We start from the raw sequence: 16643 nt of genomic DNA, 5'->3' as shown, positions 1-16643 counted from the left end.
GACAACATCCGGGACCTTCGGGTCAGAGTTTGAGTGCGGGAGGGCCACATACATAAATTCCCTTGGGCAAGGAACTAACATACAATTGCCTCTCTCTCCGGAGTGTCAGGTTCTGTCTACAGCAAGTATCTACAGCAAGTACAGCAAGTGTGAAGTACATCATAGTGACTTCTGATACAGTAGTGTTAGATTGCGGTGTTAGATTGCAGAATAGTGATTACAGTATCGAACCTGGGCCTTAGGGGCTCTTGTATGTACGTATGTACAAAAAATGTATGTATGTATGTATGTATGTCTGTTTCTGTCTGTCTGTGTCTGTTTGTCTGTATGTATGTCTGTCTGTATGTCTGTCTGTATGTCTGTTTGTCTGTGTTACGTAGTGTTTTTGTTTTTGAAAATAGACTTGATTGCTGATGACTTGTGGCAGTGTCTAAATGACTGCATCCTGAAACCTATTGTACATTCAACCATTGGTCCACTCAGTTTCATAGATATCGTATTCTCATTGTTTGGATTTCAGGATGACCTTCTAATTGACGTTCTTTGGCTGCACATGGAAGGCTGCAATCAACTGAAAAAGCTCAGCAGGTCAGTCATTGTATGCCTAACAAACACACAACACACACACACACACACACACACACACACACACACACACACACACACACACACACACACACACACACACACACTGAATGTTTATTTTATTGCTCAGAGTGCCAGAGGAGCTACAACAAATATTAACAAATCATATTCCCAGATCACATCATATGTTCAGTCGTCTAGTCAAATTTCTGCGGTTCGATCACAGTGTCCTCCTTGACTTCCTAATATCTTCAGAAACTCGATTTCTGGATTACTTTACTCACTATCTGAAAATGCTCATACAAAACTGGAATGCTTTTCGATCTCCTCACAGAAAGTTGGAAATTTTGTCGCAAAGCAGAGAAGTTGAGGCAGACGCTGGAGTTAGTGATGTTGACAGTGAAGCTACAACGAGCGACTGTGTTGACTCTGTAATGACCGTATTGATTCGATTACGTTTGGCTATGGAGCGGCTTCAATGTCAGGGTCTGTTTCCGTATAACGCAGCGCCTCTTCTCGCGTTGCTCGAGCGAGTGGAAGAGTGTTACGAAAATGATACGGATACCACAGAGTTATGACAACGGATGACATTTGTACTGCAAATGAGCAGCAAAGGAAAGAAAATGAGACACAGAAACATGGGTCTTCTGCAGGTAACATTGTCACTCTACCAAGAGATACTTACTAACTCTAGTGTTATTCTCTAATCCCATTGTTGTTTGTTTTTCCTTTGTACTCGTGGATCTTGTACATTGCTATGCCATGAGATGGGACTTTCCTGGCTGTGAATCTATAGAAAGGCAAGCTTATTTGGGTCTTGATTATTGGTAGGGATTAGCTGACTTACGAATGAAGGAAGACGCTGAGGTCTTTCTTGGTCATAATATCACGAAAGAAAATGTGTTTGTTCGCCCATCCAGGTAACATGTCGAAATCGAATGTGATATCGTACGATTGACTTCCCTGTCAATACACAGATGTAAAGACTTGACACATTGACACACACACACACACACACACACACACACACACACACACACACACACACACACACACACACACACACACACACACAGGCGCGCACGCACGCACACACACACACACACACACACACACACACACACACACACACACACACACAGTCCGGACTATGTGATGGACCCGAGAAGCCCACGACTTGCAGCACTCAGGTCTTCCCACATTAGCTTTCTTGCACTAGTGACTATAGACGTTTCATTTTAGTTGTAGCCTTTTAATTTTATTGCAGAAATGTGCATTAGTTTGATCTAAAACAGACAGACACGACACGACACACACACACACACACACACACACACACACACACACACACACACACACACACACACAGAGTCAACATACTGTTTGACTACCAAAACCTACTGAGTTATACAATCCTAGAGCAACAGAATTGTTAGTGAGGTTCTTTGCCCAGACTTGACAGGCTGTCTTTTCGTTCTATAACACAATGACTTTCCTTACAATCCACACGGATTCGAAGACAACAAACCTTGCTACAGTTGGCAATTCCAATCCTGTCACCCTGGTGACCCAGTTTGTCTTGATTGACAGCAATCAGCTCCTTATTGAGAAGCAACTGGAAATAGAAACGTTTGTGCACTATTCCAAGAGTTTGAATCAGCACAGATGACTGACCTCTTTCTGTATGTCTGTCATTGCCTTTACATCCGTGACAACAAGTAGTGGTGCTGCCAGTAGGCACCACATGCCAAATTCGGCACGATACTCATCGTCAGTCATACCCGGACATCGCTTGTTAGGATCAAGTAGACACCCCTGTAGACAAATAGTAGTCGCAATTGATCAATGAACCATTGGGATCACACACACACACACACACACACACACACACACACACACACACACACACACACACACACACACACACACACACACACACACACACACACACACACACACACACACACACACACACACACACACACACACACACACACCAGTACCTGACCGCCTGTCATTAGAAAATCAGGATCATTCCATGCACCCGGACCTGCAAGACAATCTACGTCATATGCACTGACCACCAACATCTACTGTAGTGTTCACTGACGTGCATATTTTGATAGTCCCATGTTGTGTTCAATGATGCCAGCTGTTGACTTCCAGTCATCATGATGGTCGGGTCCAGACCTCCACGAGTTGGCATACTGACCCATCCATTCCCATGGATTATCGTCACCCCATTCACAAGCATTGAAGAAGATTGGTTTGCCAGTTTTATTCAAGGCCTTTGACTAGACACATCCATTGTAATCAATCGCATCCCAGGGGGCAAAACGGGGGCTCGCCTCGCTCCTCCATGCAGCGCTCAGCTGACGTCACAGTGAGGAGCGAGGTGAACGCCTGGGGATGAGGCTAGGGTGGCTGCCCCTCCAAAATTGTGATTAGGGGCATCGCCCCTTCAATATTGGACACTATGTAATGGGACTTCATTTCAGCAAAGATGATTGAAGAAATACTTTGGAAGTTTTGTTGCATGCAATAGAATCGATACTATTGGATGGTGTTGTAGTTGACTTGCTTGATACACATTGTCATGATCATTGTATGCATGCTGCTCTGGCTACTTCTGTCACAGATAATCAATGACAAACTAACCATATTCAGTTAAAGTTAAAATGGCGGCAGTCTGTAACAAAATTTCTTTCCCCCCAATCCAAAGGAGCTGATGCCACCTGCATTATGTGGGAATAGGGATTAATTGTACTATGTGAAGATGGTCTTTGTTCTGGGGTTCAGCTGTATATGATTGTATCGCATGATGCAACTAACCATCTGAGGATATTGAACTCTTGGTTCCAGCTGAGTGCCATTGACCTTCGAATTACACCAGTCCATCTTGACATCTAATAGCAACGAGACAATACACATAGACTTGCAACACACGACTATACACAATGCCAACTCGCCTACATTCAACACCCCAGCTGGCATAAGTTGCAGCATCTTGCTCATAATGCCCTGCAATGACACCAAGTTAGTTATTATTCTCTCTGCTTGTTTGATGCAAGAACACATACATACCATAGCTCCCAGGGATTTTATAAGGTCGTTCTCCTTGACTGCATGTGTACAGGCCTCCATCAGTGTACTGAAGTATACAGTCATCAACACATGTGGGTGTCATGGATGTGCATGATTATGTTTACTCACCAAACCAAATTTGAAGCCTTTTGAGTTGACATATTTTACTACTTCAGCGATACCACTAGAGAGACAGTGTGTCGTTGTGGAAGTCTGTTTAGACATCTTTGATCTCTTACTTTGGAAACCGATGGGCGTCAGCTGCTATTTCGCCGTTTTTGTCACGATGATCAGCCCAACAGTCTGATATGAAAAAAGTGACGCTGTTGTGTTGTTGTTAATGTTGTGTGATGGGTATGGTGCATGTAGGTCTGTGTGTGTGTGTGTGTGTGTGTGTGTGTGTGTGTGTGTGTGTGTGTGTGTGTGTGTGTGTGTGTGTGTGTGTGTGTGTGTGTGTGTGTTTGAATGTGTGTGTGTGTGTGTGTGTGCGTGCGTGCGTGTGTTTGAATGTGTGTGTGTGTGTGTGCGTGCGTGTGTGCGTGTGTGTGTGTGTGTGTGTGCGTGCGTGTGTGTGTGTGTGTGTGTGTGTGTGTGTGTGTGTGTACATAAACACTACCATCAAGATTGATATACTGGAATCCCACATCTTTCATTCCATTTGTGGCCATAGCATCAGCAATCGCCATTATTTCCTGAGCATTACAGAAGTCCCTCCCGCACCTAAAAAATAAAATTTTTAAATTGTTTTTTAAACTAGCGCATGCGCGCTCGGGTCAATAAACCATGACAGTAACAATGCACGTGCATACCTGCCTTCTGTACACCAAGTGTTCCATCCCATTGGTGGTGTCAAACCTGCATGCGAGCATCCGAATTTGCACTGTATGCATACCCTAGAGTGAGTATACATGCAGTTACTTACCAACCCCTGCGGAGACAATTAGAGCTCATGAGCATATTAAATGAGAAATGCAATACAACAGATAGCTACATCAGATAACTGTATTGCAGATGATAAATTTTACCGTTGTCGTTTCCGAGTGCGGCTAGAAACAGAGCAGAAAAGGCAGCAATGAACAAAAGAGCCATATCTATCGTCACGTGAATTGGTTGTCACGTGAGAATGGTAAGAGCGTAGCTGTTTGTGCAGCTCTAGTAAAGTTGACAGCTCGTGCGGCTAGGAGCTGTCTAGCAAATCTGCAAATCTGTTGACATATTCTAGAACTTATTTTTGCAATTTCAACACTGCATTCCAGATGAACTGATTGGCAAACGTGCTCTAGCCGCGTCACCGGACTCTCTCGCGTTAGTCTTGTCTAGTGCCCGTATAGCAAGACTTCCAACAATAGGGAAAATTACCCGATCTTGGTATCCCGGACACTTACAAACATGGAAATGATACAGTACGTACGTGTACCTCCGGAACGCACGTGAGGAGGTGGAGACACTGGTGCATTCACAGCTTAACGTCCCCGCCCACATCATATTCTGGGAAAACAAATAAGTTTCATTATTCATTATATAGGACACATGACACCTCGCACGTGCCTGTCTCGTGTTGCACACGTTAGTTTTCACAATATGGCTTCCTTGTAAGCGTGCACGCGTGCACTGCTAAGAAAACCCTAGTTCCCTTGACTGTTTTGTCGCTGTCTCCTTCAAAAACCTTTGAAGATCCGCTGACATCAGTCCAGGCCGGGCGCTTCTCTATTGTGAAGATGTCTAACGAGTTGTCGGCGGCCCTTTTGACGTCTGTCTTCGTTGGCAGCGACAAGTTATTAATATTATTATTAAAATATTAAATGAATAATGAATAATGACCGCCCGCCCGCATGCCGTCGTGAAAAAGGCTGGACGTTAAACTGTGAATCAAGTTTGCTCGGCCTTAAATATGTTGGAACGAGCAGCTTCCGGAATATTACATATGTAGACTGCAGCCCAGTCTGACATCCTATTCTAACTAAAGAGTAGATGTAATCACCTCAGTTGCATCCTTAGAATACATTAGACAGCCAATTAGTTTCCAATGATGTCTCCGGAGTCACAAGCGAACTCAATTCAGAGCTCTAGTAGACATCCGCACCTACTTTTGTCAGTAGCATTTCTGCTGCTGTTCTAGAATGCCATTACAAGCTTCAAAATGCTTGTGCAGGGCCGGATCCAGAGGGGGTTCAGGGGGTTGAAACCACCTCTTTTCCAATAGGCGTGGTTTAATAATTTCATATAATATCATTAGAAAAGAGAAAATCAGTAATGCTATAAATGACTGCTACCAGGTGAACCCCCTCTTTCAAAATTCCTGGATCCGGCCCTGTTGTGTGTGTGTGTGTGTGTGTGTGTGTGTGTGTGTGTGCGCGTGCGTGCGTGCGTGCGTGCGTGCGTGCGTGCGTGCGTGCGTGCGTGCGTGTTGATATATCAACCAGTTACCGTATTTCTTCAACTTAAACGTCGCTTTTTAGCTAGGGCTCTCATGACAGCGTTTATTTTGTTAGAGGCTATTGGTTCTTGGTTTAGGAGTGTCATGCTGCAGGTTTATTAACTAGAGGAGCATTCCGAAGAGATGAGCTAGGCTTCTCGCTCCGCCTTTGCTGGCTAATGGGATGCTAACGCAGTTGGGTATCTGGGCGCTATCTCAGAGCAAATTCGACAGAAGTACGTTAAGAACGTTTCATAACTTAGAAACTGACAGCCTTTTCAAGAATTTTGTCTACAAAGTGAATCATTTTTGCACGCCATCAGATTTTTCTGCTACACAATAAAGTTTCAACTTGGGTAGGTGAGCGTCACAATTAGCTATCCTGCTACACAAATAGTTTTTGCGTAGCCAGGCTTTACAGCTCTGTCATACTCCCGGAAGTATATGATGGTCTGGCCACATCTAAGACTACTACACAAATCTCTATGGCAGTGCTCAGTGCTTACTAGTGATGAGACATACTAACATTGAGAATTTTGTTGTAGAGTTACTTGAGTGAATTACACGAAATGTTGTGGTTTTACCTGCTAAGTTGGGTGCATTTGTATTTGATTGGAATATTTTAGAATAGGAATATTGGAAAGGCCACTAGGTTGATCAATTGATACCAATTATTCTTTTCGATAAACTATGGAAAGTGTTTTGAGGAAGACTGTGAGTGGCGTGAAAATATTGTCTTTTCTCTGAAGCAATCCTCGGGAGTCTTTCTAAGCATAGCACATGAGAACCAGAACGAAGGCATACGTCTGCAGGGAGTGCAGTACGTGTGCATATGCATTTGATCACTATTCCACATTTTACCTTCTCCTTCACATTCCTTTTCTCTTTCCACAATCAAATTGACCCGAACTGCACTCTTGACCATACGTGTAGGACAAGCTAGCTTTGGTAATAGGAAGAAATATTCTAGAACAGCACACCCATGGCTTTTGCTTAATTTTCTCCTGCTTTGTTTAGAACATTTAAAATTGGTAGTAATGTCATTTCTTAATGTTGTGCATGTCATTGTGTGTAGGTGGATGAGTGTGGCACAGTGAGAACATTGGCTGGATCAGGAGACAAAGGACTATTTACAATTGATGGGCAGGGAATTAGAAGTGAATTAAATAAGAAGAATTGGATAATCAGATATAATAATAATAACGGATGACATTACTATGATGTGGGATAACACCATCCCCACTGCCGGGAAGATCAAAGCCAATCGTCCAGACATCTGTCTCAGAAATAGGAAGACAAACACTTGTCTTCTTATTGATATCAGCTGTCCTGCTGATGGCAACATTGGCAAGAAACATGCTGAGAAGTTGGCGAAGTACAGCGACTTGCGAGTGGAGATAAGCCGCATGTGGCATTGTCGAACACTGGTGGTTCCGGTGGTCTTGGGAGCTCTGGGCACAGTGCACGCAGGTATTGCACGGTGGCTGGACATTATTCCAGGTCATCACAACCTGCAGCACTTACAGAAAACAGTGCTTCTGGGATCTACTCGGATCCTTCGTAAAGTCATGTCTTCTTTCTAGACAGCCGTGATGGTCTAAGTACTTCTGAAGCAGAGTTTGCTTCCGGTACTTGTAATAGACTTTACAAACCAGACTGATCTGGTTGAGCACGACATATATTTTGTTTCATACCACTACAGGTACAGTGCTATAGGCCGGACAAGATACATGCACTAAAAAGTAAACATAGATAGTCATAGAAGAATAAACGTAGAAGAATAAACAAACATAAATTAAGGTTTAATCCAGCTCTTAAAGTCCATGTAGGACAACACCATGATTCTTGTCCTTGTCTCATTGTCCACTGATCGCCACAGATTGCCTTGAGAATGAATCCGCTCACTAATTCATTATTAGAATGAACTGCTCTCTTTACGAAAGAGAGCTGGCTAACACGCAATAGATCTGGAGCTTCCCTGATAGGTTCTCCAAGAGTTTCACGCAAGGATGCTCTGTTTGAGATCCCTAGCCCTCTCCGATACCCTCTTCTCCACGCTGATGTAAACGTTTGGTACTTCCCATTTCCAAATCCCACAGTTCGCATTCATAGCCCAATACAGGTAACAATACAGAGTACATTATCGTTGTCCATACTGTAGGATTACGACCCACACCTTTGACAGCCCCTACAATTGAGTATAATGAAGAGTAGAATTTCCGACACCGCTCTTCCACCGCACCAGTTGTTTCTTTATCTATATGGCCGTCCACAAACAAATGAATAAATTTACAGGTGCTAAACTGAAAACAATTATAACCTTCCTTCATCTTAGTCTCGCGCAGCCAGCCCCTCCCCCTTTTGATTTCCGTTGGCGGGGAAAGGGTCTGGTAAGTTTCCTTTGATGTCTTAGTTTCTGCCGACTCCAGCATTTCATGGGGCATTAATAATAATGATCTGTTAATTGAGATAAGCGAGCAACTGATGGGAACGCGTTACTAATTAGTATCCGCATGTACAGCGAAGTTTTCGCTTCTGTTTCTGCTGCAGGTGCTACTGGACTTTGTTCAGTTGCTCTCACAGGTTGCGTGGCTGCTTGCTATGGGCATGGTAAGAGAAGCGCGCAGGTCGTTTTCTTGTACGACAACATGTACATTGGCAGGTGAGTCGTTCTTCGGGAACCAACAGCATTCTAGCATGTGCCGTACGTCTCACCTACGAAAATTCGAAGTGCACGGTCACGCAACTTCCGAACTTGACAGTACAGAAGCCACTAGAGTGTGCTACTATGGAGTGCCATCCGTGCCAAAAAGCGTACATATAATATTATAGTGTAAATAGGATTCGAAAGAAAGAGCGATCACTCATTCGATTTCAAGAGCGATTGTAATCGAGCGAATAAGAATATCAACTATAAGTACGCTTTTTGGCACGGATGGCGCTCCATAATAGCAGGCAGCCACGCAACCTGTGAGAGTAACTGAACTAGAACAAAGTCCAGTAGCACCTGCAGCAGAAACAGAAGTGCTGTACATGCGGATATTTTTAGTTAGTAATGCGTTCCCATCAGTTGCTCGCTTATCTTAATTAACATATCATCGTTATTAGTGCCCCATGGAATGCTGGGGTCGGCAGAAACCAAGACATCAAAGGAACCTTACCAGACCCTCTCCCCGCCAACGGAAGTCAAAAAGGGGGAGGGGCTGGCTGCGCGAGACTACACCTTCTTCTAGCATGTCCTGCACCTCGCCATCCTTCGCGAACAAATGAATCTAGAGACGGCGCCAGTAAATAGCCTCGCGTAGCCAGACCCTACCGTCGCGTCATTCACACGTCGCCTTGACATCTAGAACAATGGTTTTTGCGATCGTAATAGTCTATTACGCGTCTACATTGACCATACATGCATCATAGGAGTCATTTTAAGATCTACTTTTCTCTCCAAATACTTCTTCTGTTTGATACGGAGACGAGTCAAAGACTTTCCGTGCTTGGTGGGCATTTAGTAGACGTCTGCAATCAACACTAACACAATTCTTCACGGTTCTCGCCTATATTGCAATCGCATCAAGCAAACTCGGGTGTCGGTTACGAGGAAACAAGACCCGCCCCTCTTCTTGAGTTTCCTGAAGAGCAACGTGCAAAGCTGCCGATCTGTTGTTATCACTGCGAGTAGAAGAGACATGTACCTATTATATCAAGATGCAGACAGTGAACTGTGGTACCGTCGAAAGTAAAAACCGGCGGCTGTCCGATATTTGATGGGCGTGCCCGATAGACGGGAAAAGCAGCGGAAGTTCTATTTTGTCACCGTGAACAGCAATGCGCCAAGTGATCAAGCTGAATCTAGCACGTCGTGTTACCGTGTGAACATGCATGCCCTAGATACAAGAAATCTTCGTTTCGTTTCGAATTTCATACGCCAGTGTCCGATATTGGGGAGTGTCCGATAATTGATCTAAAACTCTATGATGTAGCGGGAAAGAAGTAAATGATACGATCATATCTGACGTGTTTGCACGCCTGAATTTATGATAATAAAAAACGTGCACTGCGACGAAATGCCGTCACTGACGTCACCCACATACAGTGGTACACGACAACGCGTCATGCATAGCATCGCTGTGGTAACACGCTCCGTCACGTGACATCCGGGTATACAAATTCAACGGTTCTGACAAATTCTCGTTCTGTGGCTAAACCGTCCATTTTCTCATCTGCTCTTGCTGTGCAACCGTTCTTCTCACCTCAATTATCAACTCACCGTCAACTTGAGATAATAGAGAGCGTACCAGCGTCAAACATGGACATCCAGCACATTCTCGACGAGCAGACGGAAGCCGAGCGTCACTTCGCGGCGAAGAAGGAACAAGAGAAGCGCGACCGAGCGTTCGCACTGAGTCTCTCGATGCAAGACTTCGAACACGACCCACCGCAAACCGCCAGAGACGAAAAGCACGACGAGAGCGGCTCATCCGCTGGTGACTGGCTACATGATGGCATCAAACCGCGCATAGCAACCGACTGTCTCGTCACAGATGGCTCGGATTTTAGTGAGCGGGGAAAGAGGCGCTCTCTACCGAGCCGTCTGAGCGAGTCGGAGCCGCCGCGGAAGCTCGTGAAAGGGAAACGGCGTCATGATAGCGGCGACGTTCATGTGAGAAGGCGGATTGACCGCATTGTTGTGTGTTGGTCGGTTGACAGGAGTCGGTGGACTTTGTGGCGTTGCTCGGAGTGTGTGTCGGGTAGCATTTGGTAGTCAGTGTGGCGCTGTGATGTGCAGCGCGCGTTTCCGTCAGTGAATTACGGGTGTAGTCAGAGAGAGATGAGTCAGACGACTGACGGTTTGTGTAGTTGACAGGAAAATGTTGGTTGGGTTTGTCAATCGTTGTAATTACAAGATCTGGGGTCTAACATTTTAGACAGGTCTCTGTGTTGAGTATATGAATCACGTGACTGATCATTGTGTGTGTGTGTGTGTGTGTGTGTGTGTGTGTGACTGTGTGTGTGTGTGTGTGTGTGTGTGTGGTGTGTGTGTGTGTGTGTGTGTGTGTGTGTGTGTGTGTGTGTGTTTGTCTGTTTGTCTGTCTGTGTGTGTGTGTGTGTGTGGTGCGATAGCTCAGTTGGTTAGAGAGTCATCTTATGGAGTGTTTACATCTGGGACCTTGAAGGGTCGCAAGTTCAAGTCACAGTGATGGCGAGCTATGGCATAATTTCCTTAATCAAGAAACTAACACACATTTACTTCTCGACTCAGGAGTATAAATGAGTACCTGGTCATTGACTGGGGTCCTAAGCGGCCATTCGGCTGTGACGTGACATCAGTCACTGGGGTCCTGGTGAGACTTTGGGTGCTCACACCACAGTTGGCTTCACAAGTCGGTGTTCCTGCGAGTGCCTGGCCCGGCTCCAGGAGTTGCTAACACAGGCCCAGAGTTCCCTGAGTAGCGCACAGGGCCCAGCTAAACAGCTGGGGGAGGGGGTGACCTCTGAGAGGCAGCTCCTGACATTTAGGATTTTTTAGGTGTGTGTGTGTGACTGTGTGTGTGTGACTGTGTGTGTGTGTGTGTGTGTGTGTGTGTGTGTGTGTGTGTGTGTGTGTGTGTGTGTGTGTCTGTGTCTGTGTGTGTCTGTGTGTCTGTGTGTCTGTGTCTGTTTGTCTGTCTGCCTGTGTGTGTGTGTGTGTGTGTGTGTGTGTGTGTGTGTGTGTGTTTGTCTGTCTGCCTGTGTGTGTGTGTGTGTGTGTGCGCGCGCGCGCACGTGTGCATGTTTGTGTGACTTATTTGATCAATTTCTTTAGATTAGATTAAGTGACCAAGCAAAACGAGCACAGCAAATGCAGCAAGACTGGGCTCTAGCCCGTCAGCACGCAGCACTCGATAGTCCAGTCACCACTAAGGCAACACCACGAAGACTCGCTCACAGACACAGACGACAACGACTAGAAAACGACTTGGAAGACGTTGAAATGATGGAAATGGAAACATCCGATCCAATCCCTCAATATCCCTCTCACTGGACTTGGTCCTCGTCCTCAGAGTGTTCTCTCGAACTACCCAGAAGATATCATCTCATTGTATTACATTCTGGACCCGAATTTGACGAAGTCAGTAAACCATTGAGAGACGTTGGTCTGCAACCAAAGTGTGTCAAGAGAGTACAGAATCTCTTGTTGTATAAACGGCTGCAGCTGGAACGAAAGCTGATGGAGGAGAGTCACCCGGCCGGTTGGAATGTCAACGAGCGGAGCTTATTTCATGTTACGTCCGTCGAACAGGAAGTGATCGCAGATGAGGGACTGGATCTACGGCTAAGTAGACAGGGAATGTTTGGAACTGGCATTTATTTCAGGTTGGTTGTTCTCAGACTTTTTCATTAGTCTTCTAAGTCTAGACCTTAGTCTATAGTCATTAGACCTTAGTCTAATACCCCATTCACACGAGCACAGTTCCCAACTGGGCCGAGCCAAGCCAAGCCAGCCTGGGCTAGTAAAGCGAGCCAGCCGAGATAGTAGGCGTGTTCCTTGGTCCGCACACTAGCTACGTTGTTTGTAGAGAAACTGCACACCCGTTCATGAGTATCCCGCTTCCTTCATTTGTTCCGCTAGTTTGACGTAAACTTCCCTGTTTCTAGCAGTCTTCAATTTGAACCTGGATGCTGTCCTCACCCCACAATTCAATGAGGTACAAAGTTTCGTGCTCTGACCATGCCGTTTTCGTATCTAGAGAGCATGCGTGCCCGTCAGCCTGGCTTGGCCCACATTCACACGACGATTTCATTCAGCGCTGACCCGTGCCAGCGGCCCTGTTAGGAGAGCTCATGTGAATGGGGTATAAGTGTGTTCCTCGTAAAGTGATTTAATTCATTAATATACATTAATTAATTAATTTATAAAAAAATTACGCATTATTTGTAAAGTGATTTAATTAATGTACATAATTAATTAATATTTAACAGATTTGTAAATAATTAATTAATTAATATTTAACGTATTATTTGTAAAGTGATTTTATTAATATAAATATACAAAAATTATATTTTACAATAACCCAATATATATACATATATATATATATATATATATATATATATATATATATATATATATATATATATATTGATTGATTGATTGAGGGCAATCCCCAACTCAAGTCTAGGCCTGGCCATGTCTCCGCGTGAATTTGTGACTTCTCTGTGTTTGCGTTTGGGAATTCCGGTTTTTCCAGCACCCCCACACTCAGTCCGTTATGTGTGCGGTCATGAATAGGACATTTTTGGTGACCATGCTCTTGGCTGTGATCCTCTTCGGATTAAGCAACATGATGCCTTATGTGACGTCATCTTCCACTAGTTGCTCTTAACAACTCCAATGTACGTCAAGAACAACGCTGTTCCTCTCATTCTATGACAAGACCAGGTGACGTTTTCCATCCCAACTTTTCCCTAGGCAAGACTGCCTATTTCGACATTCCGTGAGGAATTCGTTCACTCCCTCTCACCTTATTAATGCTGCCATAAAAGCTGGTGCCGCTGCTGAGGCTGGGGAAGTGGACAAAGATGAACGCCATCATGCTAATGTTTCAAGTTATGGCTGTTTGTTCTACCCTCTTGTGGTGGAATCATACAGAGTGTGGGCTGCACATAGTCTGGAGGTGTTGATATCAATCGTAAAGAAGTCTCTTCTATCATCTGGCTTGTCTCTGAGCCAAGCTTCCAGGCAATTTCATGAACAGTTATCTGTTTGTGTGGCAGTATAACTCAAGAATGATTAGTGACAGATTGGACCTCGTGATTGTTGACTATCTACCTAATTATTTCAATATTGCGACTTAGACTCTTTGTGCTTCCGTCCTTAGGGCGGATATGTGTTGTCTGTGTTATATATTATATACAAATATATGGGTATATATGTATATATATAATAAATATACATAAATATTTAACTAAAACCATCCGAGCTCACTTCCAAGTTGTTAATAATTTGCAACTGCTTATGTCGTGTTTTGTGTTTATCCGATGTAAAGAAAACCAGTCAGTCACGTGACTATTATATTCTGCTAGTGATAGTTACTGCTAAACCCACAGACCTACATACTGTACAGAGTAGGTATGAGATCACTACACAATAGCAGTGCATGCAAACAACAGTGTTGGCAATTAGATTACAGCTTTGGTGGTGACATAAATCTGCTATTCTTGCTTGCTGGCTATGGATGTCTCGTGGTCAGTCAGCACCTGACGTTGTACCTCCAGCTGGGGCATTAGCCCTGTAGTTATGTGAATTATTAGACTCTGTTTTGGCTAGATACACAACTGTGTGTGTGTGTGTGTGTGTGTGTGTGTGTGTGTGTGTGTGTGTGTGTGTGTGTGTGTGTGTGTGTGTGTGTGTCTCACTGTGTGTGTGTGTGTGTGTGTGTGTGTGTGTGTGTGTGTGTGTGTGTCACTGTATGTGTGTGTGTTTTGTTGTTTCTGTGTGTGTTATTAATCAAAATTTGTTTGTGTAGTGATAACCCGCAGAAATGTAATCGTTATTGGAAACGGCGGGGGCAGAGATTTATGGTTCAATGTAAAGTGTTGTTAGGAGACATTAAGGTTGAGTTGTTCATATCCTCGGACGTGTTTGAACCGATTAAACATCATGATTGTGTAGGAATATCCGAGAGGGCACAAGGACTCTTCACTACGGAGAGAGCCATTGAAGGAACACATTGCTATTGGAGACACTAAAACATATGACTCTGTACAAGTGAGTCGAGCAGCTCAGTGTGTGTGTGTCTGTCTGTCTGTCTGTCTGTTTGTCTGTCTGTCTGTCTGTCTGTCTGCATGGATGGATGTGATTACCCGTGTGTGTCTGTCTGTCTGTCTGTCTCTCTGTCTGTCTACATGGATGGATGTGATTACCCTGTGTGTCTGTCTGTCTGTCTGTCTGTCTGTCTGTCTACCTGTCTGTCTACATGGATGGATGTGATTACCCTGTGTGTCTGTCTGTCTGTCTGTTTGTCTGTCTGTCTACATGGATGGATGTGATTACCCATGTGTGTGTGTGTGTGTGTGTGTGTGTCTGTCTGTCTGTCTGTCTGTCTGTCTGTTTGTCTACATGGATGGATGTAATTACCCTGTGTGTGTCTGTCTGTCTGTCTGTCTGTCTGTCTGTCTGTCTGTCTGTCTGTTTGTCTGTCTGTCTACCTGTCTGTCTACATGGATGGATGTGATTACCCATGTGTGTGTGTGTGTGTCTATCTGTCTGTCTGTTTGTCTGTCTGTCTGTCTGTCTGTTTGTCTACATGGATGGACGTGATTACTCGTGTGTGTGTGTGTGTGTGTGTGTGTGTGTGTGTGTGTGTGTGTGTGTGTGTACATGTGTACATGTGTATGCGTATTGTCCATTTCCAGTTACGTTTCATGTGCTTGCTAGTCTTCCACTGAATCCCTTTTGCTTTACCACAGGGCAACATATCTGGTGAGAACGAGTACATTCTCTACAACCAATACAGGACAATGCCAGAATACATCATCGAGTACAATGTGTCATGCAACTGCCAAGCTTCTTTAGGCCTCATTCCTATTCCATTTTCTCCATTTTTCCAATTTCCCTTCAATACTCCAACCGCCATGAAGCAACCCACTCAATTTCGACTCACTCATTCACATCTTCCTGTTACCCTACCATCAACTCAACAGCCAATACAATTAGCAACAAACGTCGTGCACCAACCTTCGACTCTGACTTTTCCTAATCAAGCTCACCAACTTCCATGTGTTCAAAATCAAATGCCACTGATGCCGGCCGCTGTAACTCAGTCAAGACCCGAGACATCCGAGTCGTTGTCGAGTGTGTACAGAGCGTTTATAAAGAAGAACCGACAACTTGTAAAGCAGTTTGTAGATATCACTGAAGCAAAGTCGGTGGCACAAACGGTACAGTTTCTTATATTGGCCAAGGGAGACCTCAATGAGGCCGTGGCGGCTTACCTCGATGCACGCGACTGTGGAAAATTGCTTTGAACACGGTGTTGTGTAGGTACGTAGTGTATGAAACGATAATTGTATTTGGCAGTGCAAACTGTTGTACGATGTTTGGTTTTTTTGTTGTTGACGTTTTACGTAAGTATGACTGTTGTGTTTGTTGTGTGGCTTTATATTGTTGGATAGACTCACTAACGTAGCTTGTATAGCGAGCAATAATGTTTGCAGACTGGATTGATTTAGAGGTTTTTTCAATTTAATTGGCTCTGTAGCAACACTGTCTACAGACTATTGATATTAAACGATTTTTCAACTTTTCTATCATAGCAAACAATACACTGTCTACAGTATATTGATATTAAACAATTTCAACTTTTTCTATTATAATAAATACTGTCTACAGACTATTGATATTAAACGATTTTTCTAATACCATAGCAAACAATACTGTTTACAGACTATTGATATTAAACAGTTTTTTAGCTTTTTATATCATAGCAAACAATGCTGTCTACAGTATTGATATTAATTAAACATTTTTTCAACTTTTTATATCATAGCAAGCAACACTGTCTACAGTCTAATGATACTA

At 44.1% G+C, this 16643-nt stretch overlaps 3 protein-coding genes across 5 annotated transcripts in view; 2 read left to right on the top strand and 1 right to left on the bottom strand.

Annotated features, from left to right (window-relative positions):
• LOC134192320 (protein Lines homolog 1-like) overlaps positions 1-1163 on the top strand; it is a 5882-nt gene extending 4719 nt beyond the window's left edge. For 2 of the 3 annotated variants that reach the window (XM_062661042.1, XM_062661040.1), the window contains exons 6-7: positions 402-588; positions 716-1163. In XM_062661042.1, coding sequence (XP_062517026.1) covers positions 402-588; positions 716-1163 — 635 coding nt within the window. The remainder of the gene's footprint in view (positions 1-401; positions 589-715) is intronic. The other variant, XM_062661041.1, reaches the window with a different exon arrangement.
• A 70-nt stretch (positions 1164-1233) lies between these two features.
• On the bottom strand, positions 1234-4849 carry LOC134192321 (uncharacterized). The gene is made up of 15 exons (XM_062661043.1): positions 4695-4849; positions 4479-4597; positions 4286-4389; positions 3909-3972; positions 3799-3853; positions 3670-3736; positions 3559-3606; positions 3418-3491; positions 2696-2879; positions 2589-2635; positions 2260-2400; positions 2114-2200; positions 1987-2061; positions 1433-1548; positions 1234-1375 (listed from the first exon to the last, which is right to left on the bottom strand). Exons 2-15 carry the CDS (start codon positions 4577-4579, stop codon positions 1282-1284), a joined length of 1257 nt encoding a protein of 418 aa, XP_062517027.1. The 5' UTR covers positions 4580-4597; positions 4695-4849; the 3' UTR covers positions 1234-1281.
• Positions 4850-10228: 5379 nt separating this feature from the next.
• On the top strand, positions 10229-16326 carry LOC134192318 (uncharacterized). The gene is made up of 5 exons (XM_062661039.1): positions 10229-10742; positions 11886-12436; positions 14590-14677; positions 14736-14831; positions 15533-16326. Exons 1-5 carry the CDS (start codon positions 10389-10391, stop codon positions 16088-16090), a joined length of 1647 nt encoding a protein of 548 aa, XP_062517023.1. The 5' UTR covers positions 10229-10388; the 3' UTR covers positions 16091-16326.
• Positions 16327-16643: the final 317 nt, after the last annotated feature.

The sequence above is a fragment of the Corticium candelabrum genome, chromosome 16 (assembly GCF_963422355.1).
Source record: "Corticium candelabrum chromosome 16, ooCorCand1.1, whole genome shotgun sequence".
In the NCBI taxonomy this organism is placed as follows: domain Eukaryota; kingdom Metazoa; phylum Porifera; class Homoscleromorpha; order Homosclerophorida; family Plakinidae; genus Corticium; species Corticium candelabrum.
The sequence above is the reverse complement of the archived record's forward strand: the minus strand, read 5'-3'. Positions and strand labels throughout refer to the sequence as shown.

What these genes read in the sequence shown, in the direction of transcription:
- LOC134192321 (XM_062661043.1), bottom strand. Translation starts at nt 4,579, where the DNA reads ATGTATACTCACTCTAGGGTATGCATACAGTGCAAATTCGGATGCTCG. An exon ending in GAGTTCAATATCCTCAGATG is followed by an intron (nt 2,880 to 3,417) that starts GTTAGTTGCATC and finishes GGATGTGTCTAG; the next exon opens with TCAAAGGCCTTGAATAAAAC. An exon ending in GGGACTATCAAAATATGCAC is followed by an intron (nt 2,636 to 2,695) that starts GTCAGTGAACAC and finishes ATTGTCTTGCAG; the next exon opens with GTCCGGGTGCATGGAATGAT.
- LOC134192318 (XM_062661039.1), top strand. Translation starts at nt 10,389, where the DNA reads ATGGACATCCAGCACATTCTCGACGAGCAGACGGAAGCCGAGCGTCAC. An exon ending in TGTTGTTAGGAGACATTAAG is followed by an intron (nt 14,678 to 14,735) that starts GTTGAGTTGTTC and finishes ATGATTGTGTAG; the next exon opens with GAATATCCGAGAGGGCACAA. An exon ending in AAACATATGACTCTGTACAA is followed by an intron (nt 14,832 to 15,532) that starts GTGAGTCGAGCA and finishes GCTTTACCACAG; the next exon opens with GGCAACATATCTGGTGAGAA.